General features: G+C 35.9%; 1 protein-coding gene across 2 annotated transcripts in view; it reads left to right on the plus strand.

Annotated features, from left to right (window-relative positions):
* Positions 1-25,635, plus strand: part of LOC110030985 — a 57,385-nt gene that overhangs the window by 16,898 nt on the left and 14,852 nt on the right. Inside the window, exons 2-4 of one of the 2 annotated variants that reach the window (XM_020733993.1) lie at positions 3,493-3,685; positions 13,507-13,619; positions 13,986-14,061. In XM_020733993.1, the coding sequence (XP_020589652.1) occupies positions 3,542-3,685; positions 13,507-13,619; positions 13,986-14,061 (333 nt within the window). In that variant the 5' untranslated portion in view covers positions 3,493-3,541. The remainder of the gene's footprint in view (positions 1-3,492; positions 3,686-13,506; positions 13,620-13,985; positions 14,062-25,635) is intronic. The other variant, XM_020733994.1, reaches the window with a different exon arrangement.

The raw sequence follows: 25,635 nt of genomic DNA on the forward strand, positions 1-25,635 counted from the left end.
ATATGGGCTTGAGGCCTTTGTTGCCCCCCACGGTTGCCCCATTCTCGGCTTGGAGGTTTACCATTCAGCTTCCAACACTTCTCCTTTGTATGCTTTGGTTTCTTGCAATAAGTACACCGAGTGTTTAAGCAGATCATTCTTCGACTTCTCTTGATTTGTTTTTGCTGTTAAGGCTGACCCATCGATAGTATGTGGTTCAAGCATGACACTCCACCGACCTTCTTCTGCTTGGATTAATGAGATTGTCTCTTCTAGAGACGGTGTATCCTCATTGCTGAGGATTTGGATCCTAACCTGATCAAATTCAGAATTCAATCCTGCCAAAGAATCATATATCCGATTCTTCTCAATGAACTTCTTCAAAGTGGCAGCATCATCGGGGCATTTCATCTCAATTACTCGATAGTGATTCAGTTCCTGCCAAAGATTTTGCAACAGAGTTGCATACTCTGTGACAAATTTGTCTCCTTGTTTGGTGGCTCCAGTTTTTGCCTTGATTTAATACACAAGGGCAGCATCACGGGCCTTCGAGTATGTGCGGTTGATATAGTCCCAGATTTCCTTTGCGGTATTCAAGAATATGCAAGTGTCACTGATCGTTGGGTCCATGGAATCCCATAGCCAGGACATAATCATGGAATCCTCCCACTCCCATGCTGTAGAGGCTGAATCACTTTTCCTGGTCCGGTTCCAAGTACGTGATTAAGTCTCCCTTTGCCCTTTAGGTATGTGCAGACAATTTGGGACCATTTGAGATAGTTCTTCCCATTGAACTTGTTGGATGCCCAAATATTCTGCAACTGTCCAATTTTCTGAACAACATTGGATTCTTCGGAAGGGTTGAAATTGCTGGAGATAGTGGTTTCGGACATTGACATGGTAGAGAAGAGAAATTCACAGCAATTAAGGCTGGAATCAACGACTGCAGCGGTAAAAGAATCCTCAGAGCGATCGCAAGATCTGCTTTTTTACGCGCTTCTTGACGATCTTCCTCGTGAGCAGCAGAAAAGAATCAAATGGCAGAATCAAATGGTCAAATGGCTGCAAGCAACCCTAGAGGGGAATAGCGGAGGAGAGCCGAATGACCCTAAGCGGAAAGGATCGAATGAAGGCAACAGGCGACGGTGCCCTCTAGGGTTTGAGCCCTTGCTTTGATACAATGTGGGAAATCAGAGAAATAATTTTATATTTCACTTATTTCTTTGAATTGATAATACAAGGTATTATATAGGAGATTACAGGTAGACAAAAAAACTAGGAAATTATGAAATTTAAGGGATTACAAAATAATTCTAATTCCCTCAATTTAAGGGATTACCAATTAATTCTAATTTCCTTAATTAAGAGAATTAGAATTAATTCTCCCAACCTTATTTCCATCTCAGACACATCTCGACATTTAGTACCACAGTATTTGTTTTATCGGGACTGATCTTGGAATTTTACTTTTTATTGAACGCATGAATATAAATTCATGACCTCATAATAACTATGTTGAAATTATCTAGAATAATAGGTAAACATGTCGTATGTTTTAATATTATGTCACGACCAAAAGATATTATGATATAACCTTAATCTTTGATGCTAAAATTGCATATAATGTCTAGCGCCTATGATTTTTATCACAGATCTAATATAAGATGCAAAAAACACACAACCAACACCTAAAATACATATGATGCAAACTTGTAATCCTAAGTAATTAATTCATATGATGAAAATGGAAATTATGATTGAAATAAATTTTGATGTACGCTAAGTACCTTACGAGAAGCGATTTGAATTTCATGGTTAAAAACTTGTAGATTCTACCTCAGTACAATTCAAACAAGTATGACAAAGTGCACGAATCAAAAGGACAAGAGAGGAAAACTTGAAACAATACTAATAGCAGTAGAATTACTTAATCATCAATCTTTATTCTCCTCGTTTTGGTAATTTGAATAGTTATTTAAATGTCTTCTTTCCCTCGCTCTCTCCACAATCCGGGAATTTAAGCAAAAGAGATGACAATTTTATTTTTATCGAGCTATCCAAAGTAGTATCAAAGTTTCTCCGGGCATGATAGTGGAGAACTGATTTCCAACCGAAAGTCAAAGTTTATAATTGAGGGTCAGCTCACACTAATACATTTTTTTGATTAGTCAATGTGGAACAAACTCAAAGCTTTTACTTGCCTTAAACAATCTCTACCTCATGTCAGAGCTTCCAAAAAGCCCATCACTTACGTTCAAATGAGAAATTTTCAATATCCCTAAGTATAATGCATCACGAGCCCATTAAACCGAACGGAGACATTGTGGGAATCACTCATTCTTTAACCTTGCTGAACTATAGTAGAATGGCCATGACTCATGAGATCCACAACTCACTTAAACATAAGGATCGAAGTTAGGCTCGATAGAACATTGTTTGGATATATTTTCATACCAAAAGAAGCATAAGATAACTAACTAGATGCACATATATTTCCGTTTTGAGAAAATACAATTACTTGTCTTTCCTTTTAATCTTCAATTTTCTTTTAGTAATTATCATGCTTGTGATTGGGTGTAAAGTTATATTGTTTAATATGTAGTTTGTGTCTTCAACATTTTGCGGCGGTATTAAAATGATCCAAACTTAGGTAGAGTATCTTTATGTAGAGCATATGAAATTTCATCTGGATGTCAACGATCTAGATGGGTGAATACATTTACAAAATTTCGAAGTCAGCACAACCTAAATAGAAAATTAACACTGGGGGCTTTCTTTAGCAAAGTTGTGCTATGTTGTTTGGTAAAATAACTTTCACAAAAATTGATTAAGCTATTCTTCAATAGTATTACTAATGGTTACAAAATGATGGTGCATATGTAGTGCACCAATTTTTTCTGACATGACATGAACAAATTAGCTAGAAAGCACTACCAATGTTCTACTTAAACACAACAATTGATAAGGCAAATTTAAATAAAACTTTACAGGATATCACATTTATTCAAGGAAAATTTACATACATAGCGCACAATTCTTATGTATTTACATATCTCACATCTATACTTTCATATTTACATAAATAGCACTTTGGTGCTTTGAGCCTGTTCATGAAAATGTGCATTTCACTTGTAATAAGTGATAATAGTACCATTTTGGATGTGATATTAAAGTTTTGAGTGCTATGTGTGTAAATATAAAAATTTAGGTGTAAGATATGTAAATACTTAAGAATTGTTTTTATATATGTAAATGCCCCCCTTTATGCATTAAACAAACTTCTAATCGATCTATAAAATCGATATTATGCTTGTTGGATTAGTGGAATGGAATACCAATAGTTTCTCATTTCTTTTTTAAATGTAAATAGTATCTCTTAAGCTTATCATTTCTTTTGAAATCTTTTGACGTCTCCCATCATATTTTGCTAAGGTTTTTATTTTTGAAGATTCATGTTAATTTTGATTTCAGTATCTCTCAAGCTTCCATTTAACAATGGCTAAACTCTGACAGGCGAAGCTTTTGATAGCCAACCCAGATTGAGAGCGCGCTGGAAATTTGGATGGATTCTGAGAACGAGAACTTGGAGGAGAGGCTGAAATCTCTCCTTTTCCAGCTAAGTTCTGAGTCTGGAATTCTTGAGAGGATTGTTCACAAAAGTAAGAACCAACACCGTAGATCTCTTTACTTCCAAGCCCTTCTCAAGGTAGCCACAAATTATCCCAAGTATATCCAAAATAAGCTTTTTTTTTCATGAAGTTTTAAAATTTTTTTAATATTTCTTTAATATAAGATGTTCAATTTCCTTTTGGAAATCTCTGTTTCCCGGATAGAATTCAAAGTGGATTGCATACTGATATCTTTTATCTGAAAACTTTCTAAATATTTTGGATTAGTCTACATAGGGATTTATCTTTGCAGCCTTATTGGTTTAGCAAGCTTCGAAATAAGTTAATAACTTTAATTTTATGGCTATTCCCGATCTGAAATTCTTAGCCATATATCCTTTTTTGCTTTTCTCCAGGTCCAATGAATAGCCTGATATAAACATGTTTTTTTCCTGTTAATTCTTGCCATGATCTCCTTCGATACATACCATTTTCTCCAAGACATGAATGTTTACAAACCAATTCTAATTGGTGAGCGCATGGATACTAACTCGGAGTTCCCAATCTGTCCCTACAAGTTGAACCATTGCAAATTCTTCAAGTTCCTTTTGAGAAAATTTCTTTTCAAATTGTTAGACTAGAACCGAGATATCACTTATTGATACAAAGAGGGGTATAAATAGCCATTGTAAGATCTACTAGTAAGGAAACAAATAAAAATAGAATAAATGGAAAAAGGAAAGTATATACAATTAAATCAAAGCAATCAATACATAATTCTACATTTTAATATTATAATATCCCAGTACTCTTCAAGTTGAAACATAGATGTCTGTCATGTTCAACTTATATTTGAAATCATCGAATAATAAGGAAGGTTATTTGTGAGAATATTTGCTAGCTGGCCACTGTATGACATAAACAGAATAGATTTTCTCGGACTCAAGTTTTTCCTTAATGAAGTGACGTTCAATCTCAAAATGTTAGGTGCGATCACGCTGGATTGGGTTGTGAGCAATGCTAATACAACCATGTTATTATAGAACAACTATAGGAGAGCACAGACTATCATACGTACTTTGTGGAGTATAATGCGTAACTAGAGAGCTTCACATATTCTCAGAGACATTGACTGAAATTTAGCTTTCGCATTGCTCCGAGCAACTACAAGCTGCTTCATGTTTTTCCATGTGACCATGTTTCCCCACATAACTGAGCAGTACCCCGAGGTAGACCTTCGACCATGGATGAACCCAATCCAATTTGTGTCCGTGTAAACTGCAATAGAACGAGAGGTGTGGCAGGAAAAAATAAACTCGAGCCCAATGTGCTTTTTAATAGTGGAGAATCCGGTGGACAGCTTGGAGGTGGTGCTCACAGGGATCATGCATGAATTAACTATCTCAACTACATGACATATGTTGAGGCGTGTATGAGCAATGTAAATGAGTTTCCCTAGAAGACACTGACAGTGAGTTTTGTTTATAGGAAGTGCATTGGAAACATCAATAAGCTTTTCATTGAGATCCATTGGGGCGACCACTGGTTTGCAAATGAGAAGATTGTTCTTTGTCAAAACATCAATCACATATTTCCGTTGAGATAGACAAATACACTAAGATGACCATGCATAAGAAGTATCGAAGAAATCCCAAGTCATTTATTTCAAAGGAAGGATCAATAATTCCTTTCAAAGACTCTAATGCTAATAAATCATTACCTGTAAGAGAGATATCATCAACATAGACAATAAAGATAGTTACTTGGCCACTGAAGTAATGTCGGAAGAAGAGAGTGTGGTTCAATTGAGCCCGAGTGAATCCATGGCCTACCACCACCTTTGTGAATTTCCCAAACCATGCTCGTGGAGATTGCTTCAATCTATAGAGAGATTTTCACAATCTACATACTTGCCCCTAGGAGGTAGTGGAGTTAAAGCCTGGAGGAAGAGTCATGTTTATCTCTTTTGTAAGATTGCCATCAAAAACACATTCTTGACATTAAGGTGGAATAAGGACCATTCTAGATTCATTGCAAGAGATAAAATGACTCGAATGGTATTTAATTTAGCAACTGGAGCAAATGTCTCATCATAGTCAACTCCACAGGCTTGTGAGTATTCTTTGGCGACCAATCGTGTCTTGTTTCATTTAAATAATCCATCAGATTTAAACTTGATGCTAAAAATCTATCGGCATCTAAATGTTTTGTTCCCCCAAGGAAGATCAACAATGTCCGATCAACAATGTCCCAAGTATGATCTCACTAAAGGACCTTTATCTTCTTCATGACGACAACTTTCCAGGTTGGGTCTGCTAAGACAGCCTCAATATTAGATGGAAGCTAATGATTAGTCAAGGCCGTAACAAATGCTCTGTAGGTTGGTGATAATCTGCAAAGAGAGACATAATTTGTCATGGGATAAAGAGAGCCTGTTTGATTGCGTACCTTACTAAAACAACTGGCTTCCTCATTTGGAGTAGGAACAATGATGGAGATGTTGTCTGGATAGGATTCAGGGTTCAACAATGGGACAACAAGCTCCAGAGTAGGTGCATCAGAATGAGTGCTTCGAGTGTAGACATGGAGAGTAAGAGGATGTGCTGGCGGAACCAAATGGACAGAGGGCTCCTTGGTGGTAGGAGAAGTAGGTGGAACCAAAGGAACGAAGGGTTCCTCAATAGTATGTAACATTTCTCTTCACCTACAAAATAAGTGCATTACTTTTAATATTTAGACTATTCCTAAAGTTAAGTTTTTAAACTTCTCAGTTTTGTTAAATGTTCTTGTGCCGAACCGAGTCATCATCCGGGCATACAACTTAAAGATAAAGCACAAAAAGATAAATTACTCAAGAATTGGATGGATATGACGATAGAGAGTGGCATGCGCAAATATTTTGGTAATGACTATGACATCCAACCAACCACACTAATGGAGACAAATGTGGTCGAGATTATGGGTTACAACTTGATTAGGAGGCATTCCATGAATAATGTCACCGTTTTTGGTGTATGATATCCACCAATGAATATATTTGGGCATGGCGTACAGTCAATGAGTGGGATGAGACATCACATTGATGCTCCAACATGATGCTTAAACATTAAATGACAGATTTTGGATATGTTAGTTGAGGATATGATTTTTTCCACCAAAGCAGACTTATAATGTGCATTCAATAGCTAGGGCATTGTGAACAATATAGAGTACATCATTATAAATTCCAACAAATCTCGATTAAGTATCATGTGTCTGCATTATGATCATCCATCTCAGTCATGCCATTGGCGTTTGCATTCAGTTAGGAGCAAATGACATTTGAGAGCATGAAAAATATCAAATATTTGTAGACATCACATCCGCGCACACATAATTGTGCCTTGTGAAAACCGTTAGTGCACATCTAGATTTACTAGATTTCAAATTGACTTGAAGCCGAGAGATTATTACTAAGGTGAAAGTTAAAATCAACATCAGAATATCTTACTTTTATGTCATGGGATGCAAGAAGTAAAACTTTCAAGTCTATATTTGGCAGTTGGGATGAGCCCTATTATTCATTATTTAAGCTAATAGTAGCCATCTGTAGTGCAATACTTGGATCCATTTACAGGGTTAAATATGATGCAACATCTTTCTTTTAGCGTCTTTTTTGGGCATTTGGGCCATCTATAAAGGGTATGAGCTGTAACCAACCTGTATTGAATCTGGGTGACACATTCTTATTGGGTAAATATCGTTGAATTTTACTCTATGTTATTGGTGTTGATGCGAATAACATGCTTTTTTCATTAGCATTTACAGTCATCCAGTTTAAGTACAACGACTCTCTGATTTTTAAGAAATATGTGTGAGCTTCATCAATAGTTGGGTCACACGTAAATCTTTTTGTAGCCTCATATTGCCATTCAGGTATTATTCATGGATGTAGGGACAATTTTCCGGGGGTGGCACCCAGATTCTGGAACATAGATTCTGTTTAAGGTATCTCAGAGAAAACTTCAAAGGGCAGTCAAACAAATGAGCATGGCTGATATTGAGATGATCTGTTAGAAATTTATTGGGCAGTAAATACAGATGACATTCAATTTTTTAATCAATATATGACAGACATTCACAATGTCGAAGAAGAAACATATATGATTGTCTGATTTCCAAGGATGTTACTCGGTGGACTCTATTGCATGATGGTGGACAAAGATATGAAATAATGACAACCAACGCATTGGAATGCTAAAAATGATTTAGGTACTACCAAACATTGATTAACAACTTCAACAACTTGATGTTAAAAATACTTATTTGAGTGGAGAAATCGAGAAAGATCTCTAGATGGAATTACCACCCAGATGTGATGAGGTGCATGGTAAATTCTGGACAATCAGCTTGCATTTGGTACAAAAAATTTAAAAAGTCTATCCATTATCAAGAATAGCAACAAGCTCAATCAAACAATATCTAGTTCTATAAAACATAAAGAAGGTATTATTACAAACCTTAGTATATTTTGATTATATTATTTTGAATGGTGACAATGTTGATGAAATTAAAAGGGTTGAAAACCCTTGAAGTAGAATTTCAGTTAAAAGATTTAGGCTTGTCGAGGTATTTTCTGAGTAGGATGATTGCTTTAAATATAAAAGATATTTTAATGTCTCAATGTTAATTTATGTTATACCTTTTAAAGGAGCTAGAGATGCTAGGATGTAAACTTGGAGATACTATAGTAAATCCACATGTGATGCTTGGAGAGAAATTGGAACGTACACCAATAAATGGGACACTTATTTTTGTTGACCTCATTTTCAGTGAGGGCTTTGTCTCCTACTCCTAGAACCCAAGCTAGCTTTAGGAGTTCTTTGTTGACCATCCTAGTGGACTAGCAATGGAGTCCACCTCTCATAGAACTTCGAACCACTTCTTGACCCATCTTTGTGAAGACCTCTGATGAGTAGTCCCAAGCACTCCACTCTTAGTTGCAAGGGTTAAGTACTAACATGTATAGGGCCCGAAAATGAATTCCTATAAGATTAGACGACCATAGCTGAACCCTCCATGACTCGGTAACGCGAACACCATAATTGATACATTGCACTGACGTTTAAAATGAAGCCAATTTTCAAAATGATTCGTTACGAACAAAAAATATGAAATTAAATTAGACGTATTTTTGGCCCGACTGTCGGCAAACTTGTTCGGACGATCCCGGATGACGAAACGGACAGCACAGACGCGTCCGAAACGTCAATTTTAGCTAGGAATGATAATCATATTGCTACGGTTCCGCACGCGCGCAAATAACTCGAAAATCGATGCACTTTTTTTAAATTAAGGAGGTGCGGGTTCAGGCTCAAGCCGCTCAACCCAGGTTTAGCTCGGGCTCGACATGGGCTGGACACGAGCTGAATAATTTCAAATTTCAATGGACCATTTAATCTCATCTTAATGGAGAGTTAATATTTTTCGATTGAGCCGGCTACATGAATCTAATTAGTTTAATTCTCCGCTTAATCTCGCGTAACGTTCACTTTGAAGATTACAACTATACAATTCAACGGGCTTCACCTTCTTGGCATTCGACTCCCCCGCTCGCCTCTTCTCCTAGATACAGAAGCCCCCTTCTTCTTCACCCGCTTACCTCTTCGCTGCACCAAAGCCCTTGGCTTCGTCTCCTCCCCTTTGCACCGAAAGCCTTCCCTCACCTCTTTTTATGCTCGAAGCCCTGCTCTTCCTGCTTGAAGCACTCCACCGAAACTCTCCCGCCTCGTCTTCTCTTCCTTGCCCCGAAGACCCCAACTCCTCTGTGCGAACCGAGACCCCTCTCGATCCTGCCTCCTCCTCACTCTGAACAAAACAAGTCGCTCGTCTCTCTCTCCCGATCGAAGCTCATGCGCGCCTCTTCGTCCCGATTGCAGCACTCAAACAACTCGCCTCACCTCTCCCGCATTCTCCTGCCTCGTCGATCCCGCCTCCCTCTCGCTCACACAGAAAAGCCTCGCTCGACTCCCTCTCCAGAAACCCTCGCTCGATTCCCTCCCCTGATTGAAACTCCTGCCCGCCTCCCTCGCTCAACAGACTCCTCCTCCTTGTGTCGAAGCCTGCTCCTCACTTCTCTGCTCGACCGAAGAATCCCTCGACTCCTTTCTCTAGGCTTCGCCTCCCCTCTGCACCGAAAGCTCCGGTCGATGCTCCTCTTCACAGGCAAGAGCCCAGTCGAATTCCCTCCTCACAACATTTGAACAATTAAGTTTGTCTTGTTACCGCAACTCTAGCTCTTTTCCATGGCTGTACTGTTCCCTCATCCTTGTAAGGTGTATTTGGTAATCTTTACTGCTTTTCTTAGCAATTTTAAATATAAACTTTTCTAGCATTTATTTGAGGGAATGATCGTTACATGTCATAGTTCTTGGGCATTAAAACTTGCGTTCAAGATAGAGATTTGTAACAATTATGTCTATAAGCCTTCTAACGGTATATCAATGATCAAACTTTAGCAAGCAGAAACAAATTTAGGCTTTATTTTGGTAGTGTTATGCTATGTTTGTAGCAAGTCAAGTTGCCAATATTCCACAAAAAAGGGATAGGCTTTCATTGCATGCCTGGTAAGGATATCAAAATCATGAAATACCATTTTTTCAACAGAGCAAATTCTTTTCTAATGAAACCTTAAAGAAGTTGTAAAACTTCGTTTTAAGCTTGCATATTTTACTGAATCAAAAGCTTTAAAATTATCATTGTGAGCTTGCAAATTTTGCTAAGGTTGAAGCTTTAAAACTGTCATTTTAAGCTTGCATAATTTACTGAATTGGAAGTTTTAAAATTATCATTGCGAGCTTGCATATCTTGTTGAAGTTAAGGTTTTAAAATTGTTGTTTCGAGTTGCACGCTTGGTGAAATGAACGGGCTTAAAAATGTTTTTTTGGGTTTGATGAGATGCTGTTCGGGTCTTTGTAAACGTTGTTTAGAGTTCCTAGCTGCTTTCCGAAGTTATAGGAAGCCTTAGAATCATTGTTTGGAGTTCCTAGCTGCTGTCCGGAGTTGTATGAAACCTTAGGATCGTTGTTTGAAGTTCATAGCTGCTGTCCGGAGTTGTAGGAAGCCTTATGATATCTGTTCTGAGTTCTTAGCTGCTCTCTGGAGTTGTAGGAAGCCTTAGGATCGCAGTTTGGAGTTCCTAGATGCTGTCCGGAGTTGTAGGAAGCCTTAGGATCCTTGTTCGGAGTTCCTAGTTGCTGTCCAGAGTTGTAGGAAGCCTTGAGATCATTGTTTAGAGTTACTAGCTGCTGTCCGGAGTTGTATGAAGTCTTAGGCTCCCTGTTTGGAGTTCTTAGTTGCTGTCCGGAGTTGTAAGAAGCTTTAGGATCCCTGTTCAGAGTTCCTAGCTGCTGTCCGGAGTTGTATGAAGCCTTAAGATCATTGTTTGGAGTTCTTAGCTGCTGTCCGGAGTTGTAGAAAACCTTAAGATTGCTGTTTGAAGTTTCTAGCTGCTGTTACGACTCATTTTTACTATTTTTTACGCTAGAATTCCTGTTTCTTTATTTTTCTGCAATTTGTTTAAATTCCTTGCAAATTGTATTATGTTTTATGAGCTAACCACATAGCGGGAATAACGAGAAGATGACAAGTATGCGTGGACAATTTATTTATTGTCATTTTTATTACTGTAATTTACTCTTGCTTTAATATATATTACACATGCCTGGTTGCAATTTCATTTTCAAAACAAAATAATTTTAAAAAATTAAACAACATTTTCAAAACAAAACGATTTTAAAAAATTAAACAACATTCTCAGAACAAAACAATAACATAACACGTATTTCTGAATTTACGAGAGTCCGTTGGATTCGAAAACCTACGGTTGCTAACAAGATCTCTCAGTTTAAATGTGCTTAATAAATCGTTTAGACCAAGTAAATTTAAAAGAAAATAGTGGTGCCGGAACGAGGGAACAGTGAGATCCAAACCGGTGGCGCTCTAATCAACTTTAACCCCCCAATAGTGCCTGAATAATAACAAAATTTGTCACTTAAACACACTTGGTAAAACCTTTTTAACCTTAGGCTGTAAGACTGCTACTTCAATAAGGAGCTTGAAGTCAACTTTGTGGGAAGCACGATGAGGGGCTTGGATCGAACAACAAGAGGATTTTCTTTATCATTCTCTCCTCCTAACATAACAACCCATAGAAATTTGTGGTAGCTCGCCTGGCGTGACATAAATTCTCACATCCTCTTTAGACTCCTGTGCAACCATGTTGTGCAGCGTAAGTCCTAACTCATCTTAGGTTCCGAGGTTGTCGTCCGATACGACGTAAACCCTTCTATCTCTGCGGACTATCTGCATAATTGTATATTATGCAAATGTAAGTCCCAAATAATAAAATTTATAGGATTGAACACTTGAATAACATCATCTTCAAAACGCAGCCACACAGTAAGATAGTTTTGGAAGTCACTGAGGTTTCTCCTCTAGATCTGTGACCTCCCTGACATTTTCCTTCCTTTGGACTCTTGAAAGAATTACTCCCATTTGGTTCTTTCCCACTTGATGTTCCACGTCCTATCATGAAAACTTAAACCTTGAATTCTTGAAGACTAGTATCTCTGATCATTATCTAGAGTTTTCTAAAGTGACAAGTCATTTGAGATGTAATTAACTACAGAGGTTTGCCTTTATAGGGAACTTGAAATCCAGGTAAAATAAACTCTATTTTATTTTCGTATTAGATATGAGAACTTGTCGGTCACATATAAATTGTTTGCAAATCAAACTGACGTCACAAATCACTTAGTTTGTATGATTGGGTCCGTCGCCGAGGTATATACTTATCTTTCGAGAAGGTGTAATATTAGCAGTATCAGACACAATTATATAGTCTATTAGATGAATGAGATCTATCTGGTCTATTTTTCAAAAATTAAAACACACTACTTTCAAAAACAAAACTATATACCTCTTATATTAAATTAAATTTAAATTTAAAATTATTTTCATATAAAAAAGTTGACAGACTCTTTCCGCACCCGATTTGATTTAGCCTTTGTAGTTTGTAGTGTGGGCCAATACATGCATTCTCCTTATGAAGAATACATTGAGGTTGTTATCAAATTGTAAGGTATCTCAAAGGAACCCCAAAACAAAAAAAAAATTTATAATTTTTTTGTTATAAACAATGAAATCAGTATTAGGGTATATATGGATGCAGAATGGGCTGGTTCAATAAGTGATTGAAGGTCAACAATTGGTTCATTATATGATAGAACAAAAACATGTAGAAGTTGATTGTCACTTTATTATATAAAAAAATAAGTGTAGCATTTGTGTGGAATATGTATGTTTTTGTTGCTGACTTATTAGGCTAGGATTTGCTCAAATCAATATTTTAGAAGTTAGTTTACAAGCTTGGAATGTTTAACTTGAGTAGTTCGACTTGAGGGGGAATATTGCAGACTCTAGTTCTGCTGCCATCTTTTCGTAGCTGGCTTTCCAATTATCGTCGATTTAACTAATAGCTACCATATTGTGGCGTCTATCATTGTTGCCATATTGGGTTAGTAAGTTTCAAAATAATTGCAGAATCCCAATTATATTACTTTACTTATTAGGTATATGAGATTTTATTTTTAACAGCCATGTATCCTAATTTCCTCTTGTCGATTTTCTATGAATGGGTTGATGTAAGCTTGTATTTTTTACCCAATAGCTGTAGTTATATTATTATGGCGATTCCTCTTATCATTATTGTTTAGTGTATTCAAAAAATGGTGTAATATTTTTCCTTTATTTTGCAATGTAATAGAATATGATGAATAAAATTCGTTTTCTTCTATCTTGTTTCTCTTCTCTTTGCTCTTATCTTCTCCAGTTTATAGTTAATTTTTGAATTTTCATTCTACTTATTGTGTTTTCTTAGGTGAGGAGGGATTTGAGGCTTCTACAGTTAGCAGGGCTCGGCCAGATCTTGAATGCCCTTTTCCTTGTCACTAGAGGGAAATTTTCTATTGAAAATACTTCTCATTCGAGGTTGTATGTTTTTTTCCTAAATTTATTTTTGATTAAGTAAAATAATCTTCTTTCATGATTTTCACTTGTAATGTTGATTATTTTGGTGAACTTCTGGGTAAATTTAAACTTTTGGTAGAACCAAATTTGATATAAAGAGTTCTAATCCTGCTATCTTTGATTTATAGCGGATTGAATTTAAGTTTAAAGCTTAATGCTTCTGTTCATTATTAGTTCAATGATTTATTACAACTATTATTTTTATACCGACTAAATAATTTATTTCTCAATTTGCTCTGCATTATTGATTCATTGTATGATTTATATGCTGATATATTTTATGAATGTTCAACTTATTATTTGAAGTTTTATTTTCTTGCTATCATACAGTAATAAGAATAAGAACCAAGGTGGAAAGCACACCTACCACAATCGACTCTTGGGTGTGGCACGCTTACTATCACAGGTGTAGTAGCTATTTTCATTTATTGACTTATTTTTGTTTGGTGAGATTTTCTGTTTATAAATTGATTATTCATCTTTGTTTTGCTTTGGAGTTGATTTTCTTTTTTAATTGTTACTTTTGCACATGTTTTGAAATTCAGACTGGATGTGGAGAATTGGGTTACTAGTTCCTCCATTTTGTCAATCACATCCTTTTGAACTGTATAAATAGCTTGAATTGGGTTACTAGTTCTAGTGTTTTGTAAACGGTGTGGAGATGGTTCTGGAGAGGTTTCTAGGATTCAGATTTGAGAGGGGATGAATGTAGAAATCGTTCACCTTAAGAATTCATTCAAGAGGAGCCACTAAGCTATCCCAAGAGAGAAATGAGAATCCCAAATTGATATTAAGCTTTCTAGTATATTCGTGCATTAAGAAATCTAGATAAATATACTGCGAGTTTTACATTATTGCTTGTACAGAGTGATTCAAATAAATTCTTGCAACATTCTTACTTGGAAAGCAGGTGGAGCTGTTGACCATATGGCTTATAATGGAAGAAACCACTCACTTAGAGGGCTACACATAAGTCTTGGATTGTGGAAGTAGTCTTGGATTAGGCCATTTAATATGGGAAAAATGTTGAATGAAGGAGAGATGGCTCACCACCCCTATTTTTGATTGGAGAGACGTCGACTATGCATTGTTTTCTCCACTTTGCCATTTAATATGGGAAAAATGCTGGCATTTTATCCGAAGTGATGCCTTCAACTTAAAAAAAAAATTTGGCTAAGATGGGACTAATAATTGACGATTATGTTACTTTGAAAAAGAGTTAGTCTGCAGTTTTCTAGGTAGTATAATTTCTTGTTATGACACGATATTTTCAATATTTAAACTTACACTAATGAATATATCATGCTACTATTCAAGAAATATACATCATCTTTAAAATTTCTAGCAATTTGGAAAGGATCACAGGCCCTTGCTTGGATATTAAACGATATTCTTATTAAATTTCCTTGAAAAATAATTTTTCTTTGCAGTTTGAGCATATTTAGCATTGCTCATGTCGATCTACTGTCTAATATCCACCGAAAGTTATGAAATACATGGCATTATGAAAGCATGATTATTTGTAAGTATGCGCACGCAGAAGAAATAGTGAATTCTGACAGGAGAATTTAGGTAGAGGAAGAGTGTAGCAAACAGCTTCCAAATGTTCTCTATTGATTAAAATGTTTCAGTACCCCTCCCCACGACTTGAATGGACAATGTGTCTTATATTCCCAAATTTGCATGTAGTTATAGGTTTGGTGAAGATGCCGGTTAAGAGTATCTTATAAAGAAATGTGCGGGATTGTGATTTGATTTGATTTGATTTAATGCAGTCTTTGATGAAGTGGTAATCCAATTTTATATGCTTGGTTCTTGCATGGAAGATCAGATTGTTTGCTAAGACAAGCGCTGCAATGTTGTCTCAATAAAGGGGAGTTGGCTGAGGGATGTCTGTGAAAATGTCAAAGTAAAATATGGAGTCATATGACATCAGTGGCATTTGTGGCAGGTGCTTGATACTCTACTTCGATAGAGGATCTTTCTATATTTATTTTCTTCTTAACTGATCATGAGATGAGTTCGGCCCAAAAGTGTGCAATATTTGAAAATGGCTTTCCTGTCATTGACGTCAGCACAATTGGCTCTATTCGCACATGCATTGTGAGGTATTATAGTGAATCTATGAGACGGTGAAGGTGAGGCTGTCTTTAGTCTGTTTTCACTGTCGGGTAGATGGGCTGTGGATTGCTTTGCAGTTTGTCATTCCAGTCCTATTCAGAACATCCAAAGCATACTTTGTTTGGTGGAGATGAAGTCCAGCTGCTGTTGAGTAGCCTGGATGTTTACAAAGTTGTTTACTTGGCCAAGATTCTTTAGTTGAAAGAATTATTGAAGCTGGTTGATGAGTTTCTACATGTTGGAAATGTTGTTGTCTGTTAGGAGAATATCACACACATATATGAGGATGATATCCATGTGATAAATCATTAGGGAGGATCTGCACTGCTGAAACTGAATCTGAGGTCTTGTAGAGTTGACGAGAAAGTGTTGTGCCACTGACGTGGAGATTGCTTAAGCTATAGATGGCCTTTTTGAGTAGACGGGCATGATCGAGTTTCGGAAGCTCTTTGAACCATTGTGGTTGTGACATATAGGAGATTTCTGAGAGAGCGCTATGAAGGAATTCATTGGAGACGTCGAGCTGTGTAATTGTCTAATTTCGGGCTATGGAAATGCTGAAAAGGATTCATATGGTTGGAAATTTGGCCCGTATAGTCAATTCCTTGCTGTTGTTTGAATTCTTGAGCTATGAGGTGAGTTTTATGGCGGGCTTTGTTTCCGTCAGCAAGATATTTGGTTTTATAGGTCCATTTGCATCCATGTATGTGAAGATTGGGAAAGGATGGCACAAGTGTTCAAGTGCCTTGGGATGGAAGGTCTTGGAATTCTTTAAACATGGCTTTCCGCCAATGAGAGTGTTTAATACTATGAATTAGGATGTTGAATCTAAAATATCGATAAGGTGATGTGTGAGGTCGAGTAGTTATTTGGGTTTAAGGCTTCTCTGTGTTCTGGTGATTATGGAATGACGTCATGACACTGAGGGATAGGTGGTGGTTGTGGTGTCGTTTATAGAGGTGAGGAGTTGGTGTTTGTTGTCTATGGAGTTGTTGGATATGCAACTTGTGTTATGGTTGGGGTAGCAACGAAATTGGTGGAGGGAGGAGTGAGTAGTGGCAGGAAGTTTGAAAATGAATTTGGAAGTAGTGGGATGGGTCCAAGGTGAGAGATGGTGAATCAGTGTTGTTGTTCGAGGTTGGTGAACGAGACTAAGGTTTGAGCTGTTTGTTTTGAGAGGAAAGATGGATTCATTGAATCAGGTCGTATTTGGACATATATACTTGGCCTTAGGTGGGGTTCCAACATTTGCAGCCCTTGTGATCGAATGCATAGCCAATGAATTTGCATTGGAAATAGTGCACGGGCTAAGTTTGTTTGGGGAGAGGTGTCAGTCACCAATAACATAAACAACCAAGAGTTCAGAGATGCTTGTATGGTGGTTTTTGTTTGTAGAAGAATTGGAATGAGGATTTGTGCTTTGTGTTTCGAGATGGGAGAAGCTATGAGATCTATGACAACCAGTGCATTGTCGGACCATAGTGTATTAAGTAGGTTGGCTATGGATTCTAGAGCCAAGTGTCACGATCCGGCACGGGACTTGGATGGAGATGGACGTTCAGATAGTGGAAATCAATTATCTGCTATTCTATTTTTTATCATAATTAATTTACTATTCAAATAATACTTGAAAGAGTCCCTAAAGAAAGCAATAAAAATAAATAAGTTAAAATTGGTACTTTTCTGGTTGTTGTTCCCGCCTCCTGTATACATTTGCTCCACTTTTATTTATTTGTTCTTTCATATTTTTAATAGCAATTTGATATATGCTAATGTATGCATCAATGACTTTTTTTAAATGGAATACTTAATTTTCTATAAATATTTACTTTAATGTTACTTTAATTTTACTTTAATTTTATACTTTACATGCACATTTGTCTCTGTGAACATCACCGCCAACAAACCTGACTCGCCTTTGACTGATATTATTCGTAAACTTTCATTGACACAACGGTTAGCGATCTACATATCACAATTGTCTAGGGTGAAAATACTCTTACTTGCCCTTGATAGATATTGTCCCGTTAGCACATCGTTTAACAATGTAAATATTACAATTGTCTGGGGAGGTAAGTTTTGATCTAACCGCCCCTAGCCGATATTATCCCTTTAGCACAGCGGTTGGTGATCTAATCATCACAAATATCTGGGATTGTAAAAAACAATACGCGAGCGAGTATACTAGCGCCCCCTGCGTGTACCATTAAGGGATGAATTCTTTGAATATGCACATATAAATATTTTTATATAAGTTATTTCATTCTTTAAAACGTACATTATTCTAAGTTATCTTTATGTATCTAATAACATGAATATTTACTCTTACTATGCTGCAACTATTCACCAGATATAATTCTCATATCGTACATACCTCTTAACTCAAGCATATCTTTTTTATCAGGTCTATCATGCATATCTGTTTCTTATTCTATCTTGTATATCTTTTCTGACATGCATATATTTTGTTTGTACAATTATGAAAATTCTAACTAAACTAGAGCATACATAGAGTCAAACATACATTCTGAAATAAAAACAATTACTGAAATTTAGAAATATAATTACTTATCTTAATTTTTTGATGGCTAGCTGGAGGTTGTGGTGCTTTTATGTTGAACTTAATAACCTATAAAATATAATGTTAAACTTTGAGATTCAATTAATTTCCATAAATCAAATTATTCTTATTAAATTAGCATGGGATTATTTTACTTGAAATTTACGGAGTCGTCCTACAACGATCTTCTATATGCTTGTCTCGAACTTGCAGCTTCAGGTAACCAACCTGGAATCTTAAACTACTTAAGAATTCAAAATATATTAGATCGTATGATAATTTAATAAAAAAAGTAGCTTTCTTACCTCAACTAGGCTTTTCGGCACAAGTTCACCTTTCCAAAGTTGCTAAAAATTCTTTCCTCCTCTTTCCCCCTTTATTGATACTGTGTTAAAACTCTTACGGAGCTCGCAAACCACATTCAACACTTTTGACGCAAATTCGGCTTCTTCGATGATTATCAGAAATGAACAATGCTCCAAAAAATGAGGCAAAACTCAAAATAAAAATAAGAGGAAGGCAATGAAAGTTCCAATTGTCGCTAAAATCAGTTTCACACTTAGCGATTTTAACCTGGAGCTTGAAAATGTCGTCTACAGCTTTGTGTTGGTCGCTTAGTTTGCGTGGCTACAATAGTTGAGCACTACTCTCGTAGGAAGAAGAAATCAGAAGAGGGTAAATAGAATTCGACACTCTGCGGCTTACCAGTTGGCTGCTCGCCCCATTGTTATAGTAAAGGATCACAAGATCCTTTGTTGCTGAGCCACTAATCGAATAGTGATGGAAGACATGCGAGTGAATTGAGAGGAGAAGAGGAAAATTGAATGCTTTTGCACCCCTCTTCGACCGACCCAACGAATATAATGACGAGAAAGGCGGTTGAAAACAATAATGCAGGATTGATGAGGGTTAATTAAGGTTTAATTATGTTTAATTAACTTATAAAATCTGATTTTATAACTTTCAATTCATTCAAAATTTACATAGTTATATATTAAGTTGATCAATTTTTTTGTGTAGAGTTTTATAAAATTAGTTTGATTGAAATCCGATGGATCCGAAATTTAGGTTATATTTTAGGTCGTCAAAATTTTTATCTAATTTCTCAAAACTGGTTATTGCACTAGGAGACTTTTAAAATGTGTCTCTTTTTGCATTCGACAGTGTTGTTTTGTTCCAGTGTATAGGGGCAACTATACTAGTGTAGGATCGTCACACCTCAATTGAACCCCTTTAGGGTCAATTATGGTGCAACAGAGGTGGATGATTCAAGCAGATTAAATTTTTACTAGCATTCATCTTAATTTGCAAAATTAGTGCTCAATGAGTGATGAAATAATTTAATTAAATCGCACAAATATTCATGTTTTATTTCATTTTATTATTTCTATACTCGGAAGCGTGCAAAATCATATTACCTAAATATATATAAATATACCAGACTGTTAAATTTAATATAATAAAAATATATGTACCCAAAAGTCTGTATAAGATCACAAGATTATGAAATGAAAAGATGTATAAGTCATACCTGACTATTAGCCTTGGTGCTCATTGCCCCTTTTTGAAAGTCAACATTGCAGAATGAGTACAATAAGCTCAACAAAATAATCAAGACTAAAATAATATTTTATAGCAAAAAAAACTTGTTTGCTCATATGTAACTCATGTATATGTCCACAACACATTATAATATGCTATAATTATATAAATCATGTAAATAAAAAGACATTTTATGCTGAATTTGTTTTTTTTTTGTATGAGAGGATTACTTTATGCTTTATGATCTCTAACATTATGAGAAATATAATTTTACTTATATCATTATCATAATCAATTTAGTAATCTACTAATATATATATATATATACACATATACATATAAAGAGAGAGAGAGAGAGAGTTCAAACTATGTTTGATGTTCTATCATCATATTTATTCATGAATTGATAACCTTAGTTCAAGTGCTGGTCACTATTTTATTAAGATTAGCAAGTGATTATACTGTTTGTAAGGGACACTTACAATTTTGCACCTTTAGTGGATAGTTAATTTATTTGAGATTTCATGTTATAATAATGTCATATATCTTTTTGGAAGTCAACAATGTGGAATGAGTACAATAAGTTCAGCAAAATAATCAATGTTAAAATAATATTTATAAATGAAAAAAAACTCGTATGCTCATATGTAACTCATGTGTATATCCACATCACATGTCATAATATGTTATAATTGTATAAATCATGTAAATAAAAAGACATGTAATCTAGGGAATCGTTATTGCTATATAAAACATGTATTTCATTCATTCATGTGTAATCATAAACATAGTTATAAGAGTCATTAATCTAATCATAGGAATGCTACTTGTAATGGTATAGACCTTAACTATTTTCATATCATGCCATAGGTCGTCACCCAGCCTGAAGGCAACATTAATTATTGATAAAGGACCCTTCCTAACATAGCAGTTATCAATATCCTATCTGGTACCAATGGTTCCCTACATTATGTCCCTATTTGATCCCAATGGTTCTCGAAGTTTTGTCCCTGTCTGAATATCAGGAGTCGGGAAATCCACCGTTCCCTATCATCTGTACTTGCGATAATTCATGTAATTGTCTACCTATAATATCACTTGTGACATATTTTAAATTATAATTCTTATAACAAGTATTCATCATAAACATTTTATATATCATATGCATAAAACATAATAAACCAATGCCTGCAAACAATGAATTTATAAACATATTCATCAGATTCATAATATAGTAAAATCATATCTATTGTAATGGTCATACAATTTATTAAGGTATTAATCCAAAAAATACATAAAATTCTAAATGCAATAGTGTCAAACATGATAACATGAGAATATAAAAAGTTGTTTTTCTTAAGGCAACACATTATTATTTCATCTCAATTAACGGAGTAACTCTACGATGAGTTTTCTTATGCTGTCTCGAGTTCGCCGTTTAGTGTAAATATCCTAGACTTTGTACTTCTTAAAACTTCATGAATTCACAACTAAGATCTTAATTTAATCTCAAATATGATTTCTTGCTTTAACTTACCTAGAAAGGGCTTCTTGACATAAATATGTCTTCACAATAATTTTCTATTTCGTTCTCTCATCTTTCTTTCCCCTTAACTCGTATATAACTCGTGAAATTGATCTACCAGAGAGCATAACTCTCAATTCGACAGTCCCATGACTGTTCCTGCAAAGCCACAACAATAGGAAAGACATGGAATGTCTCAATTCGTGGCAAATATTAAAACGAAAATGTATGGATAGAAATGAATGTTAGGAATACCTTGAAAATGAATTTCCCTTTGACCTGTTTTGCCTTGGATCCATGAATCGTTGCTTGTTACCCTTTGTCGATCGCGCAAGTTGCTTGTTCACTGTAATAGAGTCACTGGAGCTTTCAGGTTCACGAAATCGAGAGATGGGGAGAGGGGAGAAATAACAAGAATGCAACGCTTTAACTGAGACCCAACTAATACCAACCATTCGATCCATCAGATTGTCGCATGCGCACCTTAGTGTCTACTTTGATGATGCGGGATTAGGAGTTTAATTAAAAAATAATCATAATTGGATATCTTTTCATATATTAAAAATTCATACATGATATTATATTTTAAATTGATCTATTTGACAATTAGAATTTTACAAAATTGATTCGGTTGAGATCCGAAGAATGTGAAATTTAAGATATAATTTTAAATTGCTGAAATTTTACTTGTTTTTTAAAATTGGGTGTTACAAGGATACCGTTGCAATTAAGGAGATTTTTTTCCGTTGTGCTAATGTATTCACCACTGTTGTCTGTTCGGTGGATTATCAATTTGGTTTGAACATGTCTTTCCGTCATAGTGATAAAATTTGTGATTATGTTGATTGCTTGAGATTTGTTTTGCTTCGAGTAAAACCAGCAAAAGCAAGAGTACTCCAAAATAAAAGAAATTTAATAGTGGCCTCCTTGATTAGAAATAACTGGGGAAGGACCGCATTCATTGGAGTGTAATATGGCCAAGGGTTGATAGGTACATATAGTAGAAGTAGAAAGGGGTTATTTGTGACTTTTTACCATTTAATAGGAATTAAAATGTTGTAAAGTTGGATACATAGAGAAGGATGATCCTTAGCTTTGAGCTTCATTGTGGAGCGTTGAGAATGGCCTAATTGATTGTGTCACCTTTCGTAGTTGCTGGTGCTTGTAGCTATGGAGGTGAGGATGGCTGGTTGGAATGGGAAGAGACTGTTACAGGAGTCGCGGAGAAGGATCTTGTTGGTCTGGCTATGCTTGGTGGTAAAATCGATCTGATCGAAGGTGATAGAGCATGTGTTGTCAATGGTGATTTTTTGAACAGAGAAGAGGTTGTATGATAAATGTGGAACAGAGAGAAAAGAGGAAAGGCGAAGCTTATGAGTGGGTGTGGGAAGAAGTACCTGTCCAGTATGAGCAATTGTTGCCCACTGTTATTTGTTGGCAACTGTGGTAGGGCTAAATGTTATGAAGCTGAGTGTGATCTGCTGTAAGATGGGATGTGGCTCTGTGTTGACAACCAATCCTGATTCAGGCTGAGCTGTGTTGGCAAGTAGAGCTCAGGGAGGGGCTGGTTGGTAAGATAGATTTATGTGATGCCAACACTTGGCTACGGAATGCCCAATCTTATTGAAGATTTGACTGCAGATTGGTTTTGTTTGTTTGCTTCCCCAATATCTAGATTGTTGGAATTGTTTGGTTGGCAGGTTTGTGTAGTTTGATGTATTTTTGGTGCAGTGAGGTTGGCCTCCCATGACTTTGTGGTCTGTAGCGCTGTGTGGTTGTTGGGCTGAACAGTGAGTTGTAATTAGCTTTTTGCATCAGTGGTTTGGTTTGTTTCTTCGTTGCAGAAAAAAGTATTAGTCGTCTTCAGAGGTTGTAGGTGGGTATGAAGGTGGTAGGCCATTCAACGTATAGTGGATGATATCCTCAGAATTGAGGGTTATTTCAGCAGCTGCTACTGTACCTTTTATGGATTTGATTCTGGATAGGTATTGAGTCATAGTGAGGTCTTTCATGGAGACATTATGTCGGTCATTTTGAGTTGGTTGATTCAGGAGCAATTTGTGGATTGGAGGTGATGTGCTATGGTAGTCCGAATTCCTTACACGTGCAAGACTAATGACGTATGGGAGAAGTGTGATACAAACCAAGAAGATTTTCCACAAAAATTAGGGTAAAGTAAAATATTTTATTTCAATAACCCAAGCAATACAACTCAAATACATAAAGACAAACACTACATTTCGAGAGATAGGTGATTCTCCCAACACATACAATTCAAGAGGTAGACGATCTCTCCTAAACCTTAACCCTAATATTCAAGAATCTCGTGCATGACCCTAACCCTAAACAATTTAGTATTTTGTTATTTATTATTTGATGTATTCCAAATTCCTTGACTCTTCTCTACCTGTCTTTTTCCCATCATTACTCTTGAATCCATGAAAATAGGGAATAGGCAAGGCAATGTACTTTCCAGATCTTTTGCTTTATAAACTTGTCATACCTATAACATTACAAAATTAGTCACTGAACACCCCTCTTTATTGATAGTCAATAAAATCAACTTTCCGTCACATTGATGGTGTTATCCTTGCCATAGTGATCAGCAATTTCTCGGAAGATAACTTATTGGGAAACTTCGTGAATGAAGATTTAGAAATACATTACTATTTATCCTTATATGTATATCCACCAATAACTATAATGGTACTCATAAATGATAAAGGTTTATCTTTGTGCTTATAATAAAATTGTAGAAATTATAACGGGAATATTCTTTCTTAATCATATGAAATTTTGGAATTTTTTATTCTAAAAAAGTTATCATTTTTCTATCATGAATCAAAGCCTGTGTGATATGATTTCTTACTCCCACAAGCCATCATAATCCCTCGCTTTTGCTCAGATGCTTGGCTTTCTTAGCCCAAGCAATCTCCACGCTTGGTTATAGCTTTCAATTGTTTGGTATTCCTATTTGTTCTTGTGTGATGTTCAAGAATTACTAGCTCAACTTCATTTGGTGTTTCTAACAACCCATCTCTCACCCGTTTGAGTGTTAAGTCATGACATGTTGCCTTCCCATGGAGTGTGACAATCATTGGGCCTTGTTCTCCCAGTTGAGCATTCAACTCTCTCTCCTTTACTCAATTATTATAGCTTAATGCCATGACTTCTAACTTCTCTTTTAATCTGAATTTAAATTATTACCCTTGATTATTTTGTTCAGTTCTTTAAAACTATAAACCAATTATTTTTTAATATTTTGTTATGAGATTTTAGGTTTCTGAGAAAATGATGTTGCTTTTACTAAGATTATTTTTTATATTTATTGACTAAATGCTAACCTTGATTTTTTTTTTCTTGCATGATAAGAGAATTGCTTTTAGATTGGTTATTATATAGTTCGTAATGATTTTATATCATTATCTAATGCTTTAAATAAATAAAAAAAAACATTATTATTGTGTGTCTTTGCTATGCATTTTATTTTATTAATTTATAAAAGCGAATATTTCTTGATGTATTGTCATATATTTACAGCTGTTATGCACCATGTCTGTCATATCTTGCTCGCATGCTATGTAAGCATGTGTGCTATATATATTCTTTTTTGATGGTTCAGGCTGTAGGAACAAGCCGAAATAACAGTTTCTAGGTGCAATCATCGGTGCTCTTTAGGAGGGCCACTTGTCCGTTAAGAGATTTTAGGTGGCTGAACTGCCTATCATGCAAATAATGCAGGGTTATTGGTGATTGCCTTCTTACATTGGTGCATGTCACTTTGCTTGATGAACACCATAGCGTTGGGCAGGGGAATTTGTGGAGACCACCAACTAGGCTTAATTGATTAGCCATTGCATAGGGCATTTTTAGGGTTAGTGGTGGGAGTTCTCTATATTTGAGGTGCTTTGCTCCCCAAATAACTAGAGCACATTTTGTAGGAGAAGAGTAAGCCACTGCTGTATAATGAGCAACTTGGTTGGCCTTGAGGTGGTCAGAAGACTTGGGACTTTTAAGGTTCTGTCTGACATTGGGAGGAACAAATCTTTCACCCTACTACAAGATTGACATGAAGGTCTATTATATGACTTTGCTCACTTGTTTCATCTTAGGACATTAATCGGTGCTTTTATGAAGGTTGTGGGACCATTTAGGGGTTCTTTGGGTGGCTCAATGATCTTTATTCAAATGAAGGAAAGCATTATGAGTGGTAGTCTTTGTTCATTTGTGCA

This window comes from Phalaenopsis equestris, unplaced genomic scaffold (assembly GCF_001263595.1).
Source record: "Phalaenopsis equestris unplaced genomic scaffold, ASM126359v1 Scaffold000761, whole genome shotgun sequence".
NCBI classification, from domain to species: domain Eukaryota; kingdom Viridiplantae; phylum Streptophyta; class Magnoliopsida; order Asparagales; family Orchidaceae; genus Phalaenopsis; species Phalaenopsis equestris.